This window comes from Mastigoproctus giganteus, chromosome 13 (assembly GCF_048544385.1).
Source record: "Mastigoproctus giganteus isolate SK-2022 chromosome 13, ASM4854438v1, whole genome shotgun sequence".
NCBI classification, from domain to species: domain Eukaryota; kingdom Metazoa; phylum Arthropoda; class Arachnida; order Uropygi; family Thelyphonidae; genus Mastigoproctus; species Mastigoproctus giganteus.
The window spans coordinates 128,372,710-128,389,368 of NC_143587.1; the positions used below are offsets into that span (position 1 = coordinate 128,372,710).

The 16,659-nt window shown below is 38.7% G+C and overlaps 1 protein-coding gene across 4 annotated transcripts in view; it reads left to right on the forward strand.

Moving 5' to 3' along the window:
* Window positions 1-16,659, forward strand: part of LOC150076433 (uncharacterized) — an 840,218-nt gene that overhangs the window by 483,214 nt on the left and 340,345 nt on the right. For all 4 annotated transcript variants that reach the window (XM_090388172.1, XM_090388173.1, XM_090388175.1 and 1 more), the window contains exon 9: window positions 10,459-10,526. In XM_090388172.1, coding sequence (XP_090244298.1) covers window positions 10,459-10,526 — 68 coding nt within the window. The remainder of the gene's footprint in view (window positions 1-10,458; window positions 10,527-16,659) is intronic.

Sequence of the window (16,659 nt, forward strand, 5' to 3'; positions counted from 1 at the left end):
AAATATAGTACAGTCTATAATACTTCTTTGAAAACAACATTTTTTATATTCTTGTGCCCGTCTGGTTACCTTATCTTAACGTGCTGGAATGATCTGAACCGAGACATTGCTGCATACAATTGGTCATGACTAAATACAGGGTTAGTAAGTGAAATTCTGACTATCAAATGTTTCCCTTGACTTTTATTTATAGTCATCACAAATGCCAGCCGAATAGTAAACTGCTGTCTCTTAAATTAGAATGGCAAAATCGAATCAGATGGAGTCAAATCTACACATAGTAAAAGTACCCGTTTTCCTTTAGCTTTCTCCTGTTATTATTTCTAGATCCAAACAATTCTGATGCTTAACTTTGACTATAAGTCTCGTAGCATTAATCAATCCTTCAAAATTGCCATACTCCACGGTAAAATAACAGGCAATACAATAATGCTTCCTCTTTTGTTTCTTTCAGAGCAAATGTGAAACTGCCATCCTCTTACTCTTCTTCTGCATTCTGACTGTGACATACTTCTAAATCCTTAAATTACTTACCTTAAATAACTTCAAAACAAAAAAAGAAAAAGTTGATAACGATAATGGAAAAAAAAATTGAGTTCTAAATTTATTAAACAATCAGTCTCTAATGAATGGCAATCAGTGTATGATCTTGCCTTGCCCAGCCTAGCTTACTGGGGCTGCAGAAAGAGAGTGATAGTGAGTAGTGCAATGGAATCCTAGCGATTAGTTCTTTCTTTTCTTAGTGGGGCTAAAGTAGGCAGCACTAGTAGACAAAACTGACCCGTTCCATAAAATAAAACTATTTGGAATTTTTCTGCACACCTAAGAAGAAATATCTTTAGTTTGAGACCACTTTCAGCCCGATCAGTTAGGCCTATCGTTCACAATTGCAGTCTCAAGAAAACGGCTTTCATATTAATATATATATACTTTAGTCTAGTGGGGAATGGCAGAAGGGAAGAGTAATTTAGTTTATCTTTCTGGTTGTAGATGTTATCTGATTGATCAGTTTACAGTGAGATATTAACTATTTGAAATAATTGACCTGTTTGTATATTTTTGGTTAATATATGAACTTATTGAATCTCCATCTTATATTTGGCTACCACACTGGTACCAAAAAACACTATTAGTGCTTTTTTTCCTTTATCTGCAGATTCAGTTTTGGTAAATGCTGAAAATGAATAAATTATCATGATTTCTGATGTAGAAGTTGATAAAACTGAACAATCAACACTGAATTAGCAATTAATATTACTGCATCGAAAAAAAGAAGAAAAGTAACATGCTTTTTTTTTTTTATATTTAATGATTTTTGTCACATTAGTCTATTTAATTCTGATTTTATTTTTGACAGTAATTTCCCTCTCATGTTGGAGTTAAGCCAAATAAAAAGAAATTAATATTTTAAAGTATTTATATACAAAATATTCATTTCACAAAACTTAAATACCACAGAGAAACTTACTCCTCAGATTCTGCTATCATTGAAAACTTGCTATCCATATAGGGCTGTGCTGAACCAATTTAGTACCTGAGGCAAGAATGAAAAATTGCGCCCTACTGTTAATTATGGCAACATTGGCAGTTATTTAATCTTTCTTTTGGTGCCCCTTTCAGCTTTTAATCTGAGGCAAGAGCCTTGTTTGCCTCACCCTTGGCACGGTTCTGTATCCATTACTTCAGTACTCTTAGAAAACTCGCCACTGCCAGCCTGCATGCATTCCAAGAACTTAACATCACAGGCCATTCATGACAGGAACTCTGTACAGAAAAACTTATAATTTTTTTAACGAAAAAGATAAATTTACATATTTTTGTTTTTTACAAATGAGAATCCACAAAGTCCCTTTATAGGTATAACTTTTTTCTTTTCCTAAGGGTGACCTTGGATTAAGTTCAACTTGATGTGAGTTTACCCTTTCTGTACTGTAGCCTGCTATATATACAGGGCGTCTCAAAAATACACGGCATAACTTCAGGAATGAGTTCCTCATATGTAGACAATAAAAATATTTTATATCAACATAATTCCGGAAATGCTTGGTTCCCGAGTTATTAACGGGAATGTCTTATCTCCCGCAGGTGATTTCCTTCATCACAAAGTACTGACAGAATCTGGTGGTTTTCCATTCCGACCATGTACTCAAATCAGGAGCAAGCGGATATGCACTTTATGTACGGTTTGGCGGACGGCAGTGCTCTGGAGGCTCGTCGTTTGTACAACGAAAGGCTTCCAGAACGTAGATGTCCAGACAGGAAAACGTTTGAAGGTATCCATCGTCGCCTTTGTGAACATGAGACCTTTACATCTCGTGCTGCCAACAGGACGACCAAGATCTATGATTCCTGAAGTAGGGGGGTGGACCAACTGCCTGGCCCCCACGCTCACTGATTTAAACCCACTAGATTTCTTCTTGTGGGGCCATTTAAAGTCATTGGTATATTCGAATCCGGTAGCTGATGTGGAAACTCCGCAATCAAATTGTGGCAGGTTGTGAGACAATACAAAACATGCCAAGAATTTGGCATCGTCTTCGCGAGTCGATGTGAGGCCTGTATTCAGGCAATAGGTGGACATTTTGAACAATCACTATAAGGTGATGTGAACAGTTAAGTGTCATAGACAGACCCTCAAAACTCGGAAACCAAGCATTTCCGGAACTATGTTGATATAAAATATTTTTATTGTCTACATATGAGGAACTCATTCCTGAAGTTATGTCGTGTATTTTTGAGACACCCTGTATAGAGCGAACTAAAGTATAGGGATGCTTTGCATAATGTTGCCTCACTTAAAATATATTTGTTAAGATCTTAAAACATATGAACAAGAATATAAATGTACTATTCATGTCTGTTCTCATTAGTTGTAAGTTATATCTGCTTTATTGTTATGCTGTTTTATCTGTTGTAAAATAAACTGATATATACACACGCACGCACACACTCAGTGATCCCTGAATTATGACCTTCCCATCTGTAATGGACTGTGCCGTATAGCTTGAATATAAAATGCTGAACAGCTTTGTATGTTAGGGCAGTGGTGATTTGCATCTGGTCATGCAAGTCAAAGTGATAAAGTAGCAGTTGCAGGACGTAGTAAAGATATCACGGAATTCCAGAAGGATGTGATTGTGGGAGCTCATGCGTCAGATGCTTCCATATCAAAAATGGCATGTCTTGTCTGTTTGCTCACAGACTACTGTGATTAAGGTATACAAAGAATGACGTTGAATGGATCAAGAACATCTCACCACAGAACTGTAAAGGATTACACAAAGTGGATGTTTGTGATGAGCAATGGGTGTAACATATTTTATGGGCTCAATGGCAAATCGCTGTGTGACAGTTGATATCGCAATACAATATGAAGAATGCAAGAAAATATCCCAAATTATGATGTACTGCACACTGAGATGTGAGGTTTCACAGCAGACAACCCAAGAGAGACCCCTCTCCTCACCACTGAGTGTCATCAACAGTGAATATTGTGATTTCAACAACATTCAATCACCTGAGAGAGCATAAATTCAAATTGAGGAAAGACAATTGTAGAATAGATGTACTGAAGTTTGCCTTTAGCCAGCGGATAGTTGATTGCTGGAACAAACTTTCATCTGTCGTTGTAGAAGTTGATAGCTTAAATAGATTCAAGGCAGAACTAGACAAACATTTGGAGTAAGTGGATAGGCGAAATGAGAAGGGATTTTTTTTGGCTGATGCTGTATAAGCTTGCTTTCTTGCATCATATGCCTTTACTAATGCTAATGCTGGTTTGGTTGGACACAAGTGTGCTGGTGAGATGAATCCAAATATGTGTAAAACACACTGATGACACCTTTGTATGTGACACAAGCAACATTAATCCATGGAGCAATCATACATGGTCTCCTAAAAGCTAATGTAGACCTCACTGGTGAATCCTTGGTCCCTACGCACAGGGGCCCTATTTCTTGCTAGCAAAACATGCCCCATATTAAGCAACCACCTGCCTTGGATACTGGGCACTATGCACAATTTCCATGTTGCATTTGTTCCTGGAAAAAAAAAAAACAATCTTCCAAGATAACATGCTGTGTCATTGGGTCACACTGTTCACAAGTGGTTAAAGGGGAACAGTGAAGAAATCACCCATCTTGATTGGCCTCCAAATTTGCCTGACCTCAATCAATTTGAATGCCCATGGGATGTTTTGGAACAGGAAGTATTAGCATTAGCATTAGCATTAGTAGAGGCATTTGATGCAAGAAAGCAAGCTTATGCAGCATCAGCCAAAAAAAAAAAAAAAAAAAAAAAAAGTAACATAAATAAATAAAAATAACCACTTCCACTTCACCCCTCTGTTCGTTCGAAATACCTGTCCAGCTGAGCCTTAAACTTATTTAGGCTATCAACTTCCACGACAAGGGATGGAAGTCTGTTCCACCCACCAACCACCCGCTGGCTAAAGGCAAATTTCCGCACATCTATCCTACATCTGTCTTTCCTCAATTTGAATTTATGCCCTCTCAGGTGATTTTTCTGAGCTAGAGGAAGAATCTCATCAGCATTGAGCATGCTCAAACCATTCAAGGCTTTGTACACCTCTATCAGATCACCCCGCTGGTGCCTAGTTTCCAGACACTGTAATTTGCAAAACTTAAGCCTTTCTTTGTAAGAGAACCCCTTTGTCCCATTCACCAATCTAGTTGCCCTTCTCTGTACTCGTTCCAGCAGCTCTACATCCTTCCTGAAATGAGGCCTCCAGGCCTGTATACAGTACTCTAGGTGTGGCCTGACCATTGCCTTATACAAGGGAATAATCACCTCCTTATCCCTGCTAGAAAAATTCCTATATATCATTGACAATACACCATGAGCTACTCTTGCAGCTCGTCTGCACTGCTCAGAGAACTTCATATCTGCCTGCACCACCACCCAAGTGAAGCGTATGGACCTGCAACTGTCATCTGTTCCAACACTGTGGAAAGCCTTGCAGACAGCATTGCTGCAGATCCCTATGGATGTCTTCAGACTTCTAGTGAAGTCATTGCCTAGCAAATAGTGGAACAACACAGCATTAGCATTAGTAGAGGTATATGATGCAAGAAACCAAGCTTATGCAGCTTCGGCCAAAAAAAAAAAACCACTTCCATTTCACCCCCTCTGTTCATTCGAAATACCTATCCAGCTGAGCCTTAAATATATTTAGGCTATCAACTTCCACAACAAGGGATGGAAGTTTGTTCCACCAACCAACTACCCGCTGGCTAAAGGCAAATTTCCGCACATCTATCTAACATCTGCCTTTCCTCAATCTGAATTTATGCCCTCTCAGGTGATTATTCTGAACAAGAGGAAGAATCCCATCAGCATTGAGCATGTTCAAACCATTCAAGGCTTTATACACCTCGCCGGTGCCTAGTCTCCAGACACTGTAATTTGCAAAACTTAAGCCTTTCTTCGTAAGAGCAACCCTTTGTTCCATTCACTAATCTTGTTGCCCTCCTCTGTAATCGTTCCAGCAGCTCTACATCCTTCTTGAAATGAGGCCTCCAGACCTGTATACGGTACTCAAGGTGTGGCATGACCATTGCCTTATACAAGGGGATAATCACCTCCTTATCCCTACTAGAAAAATTCCTGTATATCATTGACAAGACACCATGGGCTACTCTTGCAGCCCATCTGCACTGCCCAGACAACTTCATATCTGCCTGTACAATTACCCCCAGGTCCTTTTCATTCTCTACCACTGTCAGCATAGTACCACAGAGTTGATACTTTTCTCTTAGGTTGCTGTTTCCCATATGTAGTACTTTACATTTGTCAATGTTGAACTTCCTTTGCCACCTCTCAACCCATCTGCTCAACCTTCCCAGATCCTGTTGCAGCAGCATAACGTCAGTAGTGTCCTTAACAACCCTGCCAACCTTTGTATCGTCTGCAAACTTGGACATTAAGCTTGATATGCCATCATCAATATCATTTATAAATACAGAAAACAATAATGGACCCAACACTGAACCCTGAGGGACTCCACTTATAACATTAGTCCATGACGAGTAGTGTCCATTGGTTACCGCTCTCTGTGTTCTCCCCCTCAACCATCCCTTTATCCATAGCAGCAATTTGCCTCCAATGCCACAATGCTCCAATTTGTGCAGCAGTCTTCCATGTGCAACAGTATCAAAAGCCTTTCTAAGATCCAAATATATAATATCAAAGTTATTTCCCTGCATCCAGTTCTTTTGTGACTGCATCATAGTATCGAATAAAATTGGTCAGGCAAGACTTTCCCTTAACAAAACCATGCTGTGTCCGAGCTATAACTGAATTCTTGTCTAGATGATCCTGCAGTGCTTCTTTAACCAGTGCCTCCATTAATTTTCCTGGAACAGAAGTTAAACTCACAGGTCTATAATTACTTGTGTCAGCCTTTGTGAATTGGGGTCACATTTGCACATCTCCAGGGTATGGGTACCTTTCCTGAGTCCAAAGAAGCTCTCATAATTATGGTTAAGGGTTTGCTTACTTTCTTTGCTGCCTCCATTAATATAACTGGATAGATCCCATCCACCCCAGGTGCCTTTTTTATGTTTATCCTCAACAATTTCTCCTCCACTTTCCTCTCAAAATCATTATTACAAAATCATCTAGCTCACTGCCAGAGTTTACTTCACCTCTGGCATTCCCCTTCCTAAATAACTCCTCATGTGTGAATGTAGATGCAAAATACTCGTTTAATTTATTAGCCACCTGAGCAGGATCCTCAACTGTTGAACCATCAATATCCAGTGGACCAATCTGATTCATCCCTTTCCTTCTAGAGTTTATTGGTAAAGAACTCTTTTCTTTGCATCCTTTGCCAAGGATTTCTCATAATCTGCCTTTGCCTGCCTAATCTCCTTTGTAACTTGGTTGCATATCAACTTGTATCTATCACAGGCTTCTGTGTCATGTGTTAATTTGTAAGTATCCCATTCATTTTTCTTCTCTGCCATATGCCTCATTAGTTCATCTGACATCCATTTTGGCCTAAACCTTGAACAATATTTCTTAGTTGGTATGTAAAGCCTAGTAGCTTCCAAGATAAGTTCTTTGAATGCTTCCCATTTTGAATTTGCTGTTGGTAACATCATCAGTTGGTCCCACTGTATAGAATTTAAATACTGTCTCAGACCATCGTAGTCACCTTTATGAAAGCAAAAACCCTTCCCTTTACCCCTGATGGTAGTTTCCTCTTTGAGTAAAGCACACTATGATCACTGCCACCTAGTGGTTCCTTTATCTGCAGATTCTTAATGCATGAAGAATCACTACTGATAATCAAATCAAGAGTATTACTCCCTCTAGTTGGCTCCCAAACATGCTAATGTAGAAAACAATCATCCAATAAATCCCCAAAAGCCTTGCTAGTGTGTGTGACCAACCCACAAATTACAGTCAATATCTGGGAAATGAAAATGCCATTATAAGACTCTCTGATTTACTGGCCCACTCTATTTCCCCGTACAGTTTCTTATTATACTCATCAGAGTCATTAGGCCTATAGCACACTCCTACTCTCAATTTTGATCTCCCAATGCTTATTTCACACCAAACTGACTCGACACTGCACTGTCCAGTGATGTCGACTGACTTCATTTCCTTGGATTTTGTGTTTCTTAACTAATAGCATAACCTCTTCCCATCCTTTCTGTATTCATTGTACTCCCCAAATTCCAGTTGTGCATTCCTTATATCTGTGTGACATCATTTCTGTGATATCCCAACAATATCTGCCTTTGATGTTTTGAGCAATACCTCAAATTCATCAAATTTATTTACCAAACTCCTAGCATTGGTGTACACACAAGTATACATGCACCCGTTCCTATTCTTTGCTACCCTAACACAACCCATGTGTTTACTTGTACCTCAATGATTCCCAGCAGTCTCTGAAATATCCTGCATGTTTTTTTCCAGAATGCTGCTCATTCCAATAGAAGCAGTGCAAGAATCACTTTCACCTCTGCCAGTGGCTACTGTTAATCTATTAGTCCTTGTATCCCCCCCCCATGCTAGCAGTTTTCTGACCCACCTAACACTGCCTCGATAGCATCAGCAAATATTCTTGCACCCTTTCTATTTAAGTGTATCCCATCCCTGTAGAAGCAGTCTCTCCTGTGAACAAGTACAGACCGGGCTGAAAAAAATTCTACCCCTTGAGCCTTGCACAATCTTTTCAGGGCTGAATTGATCAACTAGGCTCTCATCTTGTACTTCCTCTTATCATGTCTGGGCAGAATTGCAGACATTTTCAAATTCAACCCTAATTCACGGCTTTTTTTCCAAAGTGACCTGTACTTGTTAAGTAATTCTGCTGGTCTCCTACTCTTAATATCATTAGTGCAAGTAGTCATAATTCAATGGCCACTGAGTGTATATACAAGCACAGCACAGGTGGATAAAGTTATCTTCCAATTTCTTGATTGGTTTAGATGATGTTTCAAGTAATCTACAGATAATTAGTTAGATAAATTGATTCCATTAGATAAATTTTCTAATTTAAGCATCTCTTAATGTTTTTATTAACTGAAAATGCATTTATAATTTTGCTGATAGTATAATATTTATAATTATCTCTAACTGCAGTAAAAGAGATAATTTAAAATATAACTGTACTAACAAATACACTGAAATTATGCTGTATATATGTATTGCATAAGATAATAGTATTAATAGGCATATGATTCCAAGAAAGGAAGCTTATAAGGCATCAGATATAAAAAAATAAATAAATAAATAAATAAAAAAACAAAACAAAAAAAACAACCTTCCCTCCTCACCTGTCTATCCCCTCCAATAATTTGTCTATTTGATCCTTGAATTTATTTAAACTGCCCACTTCCACAACAAAAGATGGAAGTTTGTTCCAGTAATCAATCACCTGCTGACTGAAGGCAAACCTCCATACATCTAACTTGCAACCATCCTTCCTCAGTTTGAATTTATAATCCCTCATTGTGTAGCCTGAGCAGGATGAAGAATACATCAGCCTTGAGCTTGCTCAGTCCATTCAAAGCCTTAAACACCTCACTGAGATCAACTCACAGGTGCCTAGCCTCTAGATGTTTCAGTTTGCAGCCTTTCGTGGTAAGAGCACCTCATTATTCTTTCCCTCATCAATCTTATTGCCCTTTTATGTAGACATTCCAGCAAGTCTACATCCTTCCTAAAATGTGGCCTCCAGACCTGTGTGCAGTACTCAAGATGTGTGGCCTATCCATTGCCTTGTACAGTGGGATAATCACCTCCTTATCCCTTCTAGCAAAGTTCCTGTACATCATTGACAAAACTCCATTGGTTGTTCTGGCAGCCTCTCTGCATTGTCCAGAAAACTTTATATCTGACTGCACAATTGCCCCAAGATCTTTTTCCACAACCCTGAGTGTATTACCACAGTTGGTATATTAATCTGCAGTTACTGCCTACCCATATGCAGTTCCTTGCATTTGTCAATATTAAACTTCAACTGCCATTTCTCAGCCCATCTGCCTACTTTTTCTAGATTTTGTTGTAGTAGCACACTTTGATTACTGTTATTATCCATCCTGTCAACCTTTGTTGCAGGCTGCCAGAACAACCAATGGAGTTTTGTCAATGATATACAGGAACTTTGCTAGGAGGGATAAGGAGGTGATTATCCCACTGTACAAGGCAATGGATAGGCCACACATGCAGACATTAAGCCAGATGTACCTTCATGAATATTATTAATAAATATAGAAAAGAATAGTGGGTCTGAAACTGAACCCCTGGGACTCAGGACTCCACTAATAACATTAGACTATTTGAATAGTTACTGTACCTAGGACTAACTCTTTTAAATTTTTTTTTTTTTTTTTCTCAGGTAATGTCATTATGAAAGTTCATAGGAATTGCGTACAATTTTTTTATTTTCCAGTTAAAAATCTTTCTTCATTCCATGAAGAAATGGGAAGAAACTATCAGAGAACCTTCATGGACATCAAATAAATTTTAAATGTGAAATGTAGTTTTTTGTTGGTGAAAATAAACTTGAAAATATAATTTTCAAAAATATTGGTATCAATTAGTATCATTGTGTAGGTATGTGCAGTTATTTTATCTTTAAAAATAAAGGCCACCTAACGAACAGTGAAAAGTAACCCAAGTCAGTTAGACCTTGTGGAATGCTGTACAGTAGTCAACTTACTCATAGTTTTTGCTCATTACAGCAAATAAATGTGTTCTGCAGTCTGATTTCTGCCCATTCAACTCAAGTCTCTCATATTTGGTCTTCTTATGCTACTCAGTGTTTAACATTTATTGTGAATTTTGTATGAAGGAATTTAATATGAATAGGCAGTCTGTATTTTCATCCATTTTAATTATAAACTCTGGGGGTGATATTTGAAATTTCTAAATTCTTGTTTTTTTTTTTTTTTTTTTTTTTTTTTTTTTTCATTACAGAGACCAGAAAGGACAAGAGGTAACATTTTCTGCAACATCTGATTCTTCAACACTTCTAGTCACACAAAGTAAGTCCAGATTTGAAACATTTCTTCTGCCTATTTTTTTAAATTACTTCTGTAATTCAAAAAATAATTTCCGTTATTGTGCTACTGTATATATTAAATGTTGTTATTTTTATATTTCCTTCAAGGCATTCAGGTAGATTCAAAATAAGTTCTGTTAGTACTAATTGATTTATTAAACTACTTCTAAAAGGCCTCCAGTATTTTGGTAATATTTATGTAATTAACTATAACAGTTACATTAAACGTTGTTATTTTAATAATGCTGTATTAAAGTCTGAAACAGTCTAAAACACTGATGGATCCAATATCTTTGTATTTTTGAAGATTTAGGAGAAGTCTGGTTGGCCTACCTCCCTAATATCCACTCATACACACCTTCTCGATGGTAAGCCCTGTTACATCACTTAGGTGGCAACGAATGTGTAGAGTGGTTCTCTTCAAAGCTCCTGGTCAGCTTGGAAGAGGAAAAGAACAAACCCTCCTGAACACTGGAGGTTTGGTCTTTCACTCCTTTCTGCTTTCACTCCTCTTATGGTAGCGAGAAAATCAGAGTGGAAGCAGAGGGAGCTAAGAATCTCTGGGTACAACCAGGCTGCCATGCACAGAAACTGAACTTGGCCTGTTACGACGTAAGATCGCTCATCGATGAAGACAGGACATTAGGCTGGAAAAGGAATTAGAAAATGTGAATTGGAATATCATCGGCTTGGCTGAAACAAGAAGAAGAAATGAATCAATTATAAATTTATCAAGTGGAAATCTGCTGTACACCAATGGAAACAGTGAAAAGAGCAAAGATGGAGTTGGCTTTCTGGTCCATAAAGATATAACAAACAACATTTTGGAATTCAAAAGTACATCACTAAGGGTGTCAAGACTTACTTCTAAGGATTTCAAACTAAAGGTTATAACAATTTATGCACTGATATCGAGCCATGATGATGAAGAGGTTGAAGAAATGTACACCGAAATCGAGGGCCCCGAGTGCCAAGCGATATTAGTGACCACAGTGCCTTTTTGTAGTGATTATCTGATGCGCTTTACTGTAAATACATTTCTCCTGAGTTTTGCAAGTCCGTTAACTCTTGAGTATTATAATTAAATAGATCTTTCAAATTATATAACTCAGAAAGGAAAGTACCTTTCTTTAACCCCTTTTTTATTTTTTTGTTAATACTACCCTTCTCTTCACTTGGGTCGCTAGGTGGCACCACTCTTGCTTCCACATGGTGGGGCTGGTAACCTGGGAGAAAAAGATAAGCTAATACTACCCTTCTCCTTGCTAGGTGGCACCACTTTTGCCTCCACATTGATGGGCCTGGTAACCTGGGAGAAAAAGATAAGCTCCCAGGGCCAAAAAGAGCATGTGCTGAGTAAATCAAGTTCAGACTTATCTAGGCTGCCAGATGCACCCCCAGACATCAAAAACGAAAGATAGTTCTATTTCAGGAACTTCAAAACACCAGAAAACTGACTCTGAGATCTATCCTACTCCAACTTTCCCGATCATGCACTCAACTGGTGAAAAGAAATTGGCAAACTCTCGCCATTTAGAGTACAAAAGGAATTAGAAAGTAGAGCTGGAGCTCCTAAGTCTGTAAAAAGACTTAGGTCAGGAGATATTCTAATCGAGACCTCTAATGGTAAACACTCAAAGCAGCTCTTGAATATTAATCTCTTTGCTGGAATACCAGTTACTGCGACACCCCATAGATCACTGAACACCTTTAAAGGAGTGATCTCTGACTGGAATTTAATAGATATGTCTGAAGAGGAGATGATTGAAGAACTTAAAGAAGAAGGAGTTATACAGGTCAAGAGAATTTCCACCAGAAAAGATGGAGTTCTGACTCCTACATGCAATCCCATTTTGATCTTTAATACACTACATTATCCAGCATCCATTAAGGCTGGATATCTGGTCTGTAATGTCAGACCATATATTGAAAATCTGCTACGGTGTTTCCGATGTCAGAAGTACGGATATTCCCAGATAGCTTGCTGGGAAACCCCTGCTTGTGCAAAGTGCGGGTCAGTTGAACACAACTGCGAAGCCTGTACTGCACCTCAACGATATGCCCAAACTGGAAAAAAGATTATCCTGCTTACACTAGAACATGCAATTGCTGGAAAACTGAGAAATTTATTCAGAAATATAAAATCAATGATAATGTGTCCTATCAAGAAGCAAAGCGAATCATCTCACCACCAACCCTTTCAAATAGATCTACTATTGCCCAAATCACCAAAAATTTCCAATCAACTGCATCACAAACTGAACTAACAGTACCCCCAAAAGAGTCTTTCTTGAACTACTTAAAAACACTGTACAGTGCAACTCAAACTCAGGCAGTCAATACCCCAGTTTCTATACCAATTGAAAATCTCCACTCCCCCAGACCAAAGACACCAAGAAAAACAAATCGTAACTTCTGGTCACCAACAGGAAATGGATACTAAGGAAATACCTAGAGATGACCCTGTACAACACATTTTTGTTGAAGAAGACATGGAAACAGAAAGGCCTTACTTTCAAAATAAAGATAAAAACAAGAGTGAAAAACAGAGAACCTCAACACCATGAAAACACTCGGAAAGTCTAACAAGAGATAAACAATCAACACGATAATTCAGTGCAATTTCCATGGTTTCCGTGCCAATATTAATGACCTGTACGACCTTACCTCTAAATACACACCAATATGTTTCTGCCTCCAAGAGATGTATTTCAAACCTCAAGACACATCAAAACTGTCTTATTACAATATCTTTAGAAAAGATAGAACCGATCAAAATACTGCATATGGTAGTGTAGCTGTTATAACAAACTCATATGTTCCTGTCAAACAGGTCTTACTGAACTCTCCCTTTGAGGCAGTAGCAGTTCGTGTGGCTGCTGACATCCATATTACAATCTGCTCCTTATATATTCCAACAAACGTTTCCATCCAACAAAATGATCTAAACAACCTCATAGCTCAACTCCCCACATCTTTCCTCATTCTGAGAGACATAAATGGTCATCACACACTATGGGATAACAACATTATCAACCAAAGAGGAAAACTAAATTAACATTAGCATTAGTAGAGGCACACGATGAAAGAAAGCAAGCTTATTCACAATCAGCCAAAAAAAACAACAAAATAAAACACCCATTTCACCCCTCCATTCGTTCGAAATACCTGTCCAGCTGAGCCTTAAATTTGTGTAGGCTATCAACTTCAACAACAAGTGATGGAAGTCTGTTCCACCAACCAACCACCTGCTGGCTAAAGGCAAATTTTCGCACAACTATCCTACATCTCTCTTTCCTCAATTTGAATTTATGCCCTCTCAGGTGATTATTCTGAGCAAGAGGAAGAATCCCATCGGCATTGAGCATGCTCAAACCATTCAAGGCCTTATACACCTCTATCAGATCACCTCCCCAGTGCCTAGTCTCCAGACTCTGTAATTTGCAAAACTTAAGCCTTTCTTCGTAAGAGAAACCCTTTGTTCCATTCACTAATCTTGTTGCTCTTTTCTGTACTCGTTCCAGCAGCTCTACATCCTTCTTGAAATGAGGCCTCCAGACCTGTATACAGTACTCAAGGTGTGGCCTGACCATTGCCTTATACAAGGGAATAATCACCCCCCTATCCCTGCTAGAAAAATTCCTGTATATGATTGACAAGACAACATGAGCTACTCTTGCAGCTTATCTGCACTGCTCAGAGAACTTCATATCTCCCTGCACAATTACCCCCAGGTCCTTTTCATTCTCTACCACTGTCAGCGTAGTACCACAGAGTTTATACGTTGCTCTGGGGTTACTGTTGCCCATATGTAGTACTTTACATCTGTCAATGTTAAACTTCATTTGCCACCTCTCAGCCAATCTGTTCAACCTTTCCAGATCCTGTTGCAGAAGCATAGCATCAGTAGTGTCCTTAACAACCCTGCCAACCTTTGTATCGTCTGCAAACTTGGACATTAAGCTTGATATACCATCATCAATATTATTTATAAATACAGAAAACAATAACGAACCCAACACTGAATCCTGAGGGACTCCAATAATAGCATTAGTCCACGATGAGCAGTGTCCATTGATTACCACTCTCTGTCTTCTCCCCCTCAACCACCCCTTTATCCATAGCAGCAATTTGTCTCCAATGACACACTGCTCCAATTTGTGCAGCAGTCTTCCATGTGCAACGGTATCAAAAGCCTTTCTTAGATTCAAGTATATAATATCAAAGTTATTCCCTGCATCCAGATCTTTTGTGACTGCATCATAGTATCCAATCAAATTGTTCAGGCAAGAGTTCCCTTTATCAAAACCATGCTTAGTCCGAGCTATAACCGAAGTCTTGTCTAGATTATCCTGCAGTGCTTCTCTAACCAGTGCCTCCATTAATTTTCCTGGAACAGAATTTAAACTCGCAGGTCTATAATTATTTGTGTCAGCCTTTGATCCTGCTTTGTGAATTGGGGACACATTTGCACATCTCCAGTCTATGGGTACCTTCCCTGTGTCCAAGAAGCTCTCATAATTATAGCTAAAGGTTTGCTTACTTCCTTTGCAGCCTCCTTTAATATAACTGGATAGATCCCATCCACCCCATGTGCCTTTCTTGTGTTTATCTTCAACAATTTCTCCTCCACTTTACTCTCATTTATTACAAGATTATCTAGCTTACTGCCAGAGTTTAACACACATCTGGCATTCCCCTCGCTGAATAACTTCTCATGTGTGAATGTCGATGCAAAATATTCATTTAGTTTGTTAGCTACCTGAGCAGGATCATCAACAGTTGAACCATCGATATCAAGTGGACCAATCTGATTCATCCCCTTCCTTCTAGAGTTTACATAAGTAAAGAACTCTTTGATGTTTTTCTTTTCATCCTTTGCCAAAGATTTCTCATAATCTGCCTTTGTCTGCCTAACCTCCTTTGTGACTTGGTTTCAGATCAGCTTATATCTATCATAGGCTTCTGTGTCATGCGTTAATTTATATGTATCCCATGCATTTTACTTCTCTGCCATGTGTCTCATTAGTTCATCTGACATCCATTTAGGCCTAAACCTTGAACGATATTTCTTATTTGGTATGTAAAGCTTAGTAGTTTCCAAGATAAGTTCTTTGAATGCTTCCCATTTTGAATATGCTGTTGGTAACATCATCAGTTGGTCCCACTGTATAGAATTTAAATACTGTCTCAGACCATCGTAGTCACCTTTATGAAAGCAATAACCCTTCCCTTTACCCCTGATGGTAGTTACCACTTTGAGTAAATCCCACTTCAGCACACTGTGATCACTGCCACCTAGTGGTTTCTTTATCTGCAGATTCTTAATTCATGAAGAATCACTACTGATAATCAAATCAACAGTATTACTCCCTCTATTTGGCTCCCGAACATGCTGATGAAGAAAACAATCATCTAATAAATTCAAAAAAGGCTTGCTAATGTGTGAGTGACCAACCCACAAATTCCAGTCAATATCTGGGAAATTAAAATTCCCCATTATAAAACTCTCTGGTTTACTGGCGCACTCTATTTCCCTGTATAGTTTCTTATTATACTCATCAGAGTCATTAGGCCTATAGCGCATTCCTACTCTCAATTTTTATCTCCCAATGCTTATGTCACACCAAACTGACTCGACACTGCACTGTACTGTTCAGCGATGTTGACTGGCTTCACTTCCTTGTATTTTATGTGTTTCTTAACTAATAGCATAACCCCTCCTCCCTCCCTTCCTATCCTGTCTATTCTTTTTGCAAACGTACTCCCCAAATTCCAGTTCTGTATTCCTTATATCTGTGTGACACCACGTCTCTGATATCCCAACATATCCGCCTTTGATGCTTTGAGCAATACCTCAAATTCATCAAATTTATTTACCAAACTCCTAGCATTGATGTACACGCAAGCATACATGCACCTGTTCCTATTCTTAGCTACCCTAACACAACCCATGTGTTTACTTGTACCGGAAGGACCTCCAGCAGTCTCTGAAATATCCTGCCTCTTGTTTTCCAGGCTTCTGCTCATTCCAATGGAAGCAGTGCAAGAATCACTTTCACCTCTGCCAGTGGCTACTGTTAATCTATTAGTCCTTGTATCCCCCAAGCTGGCAA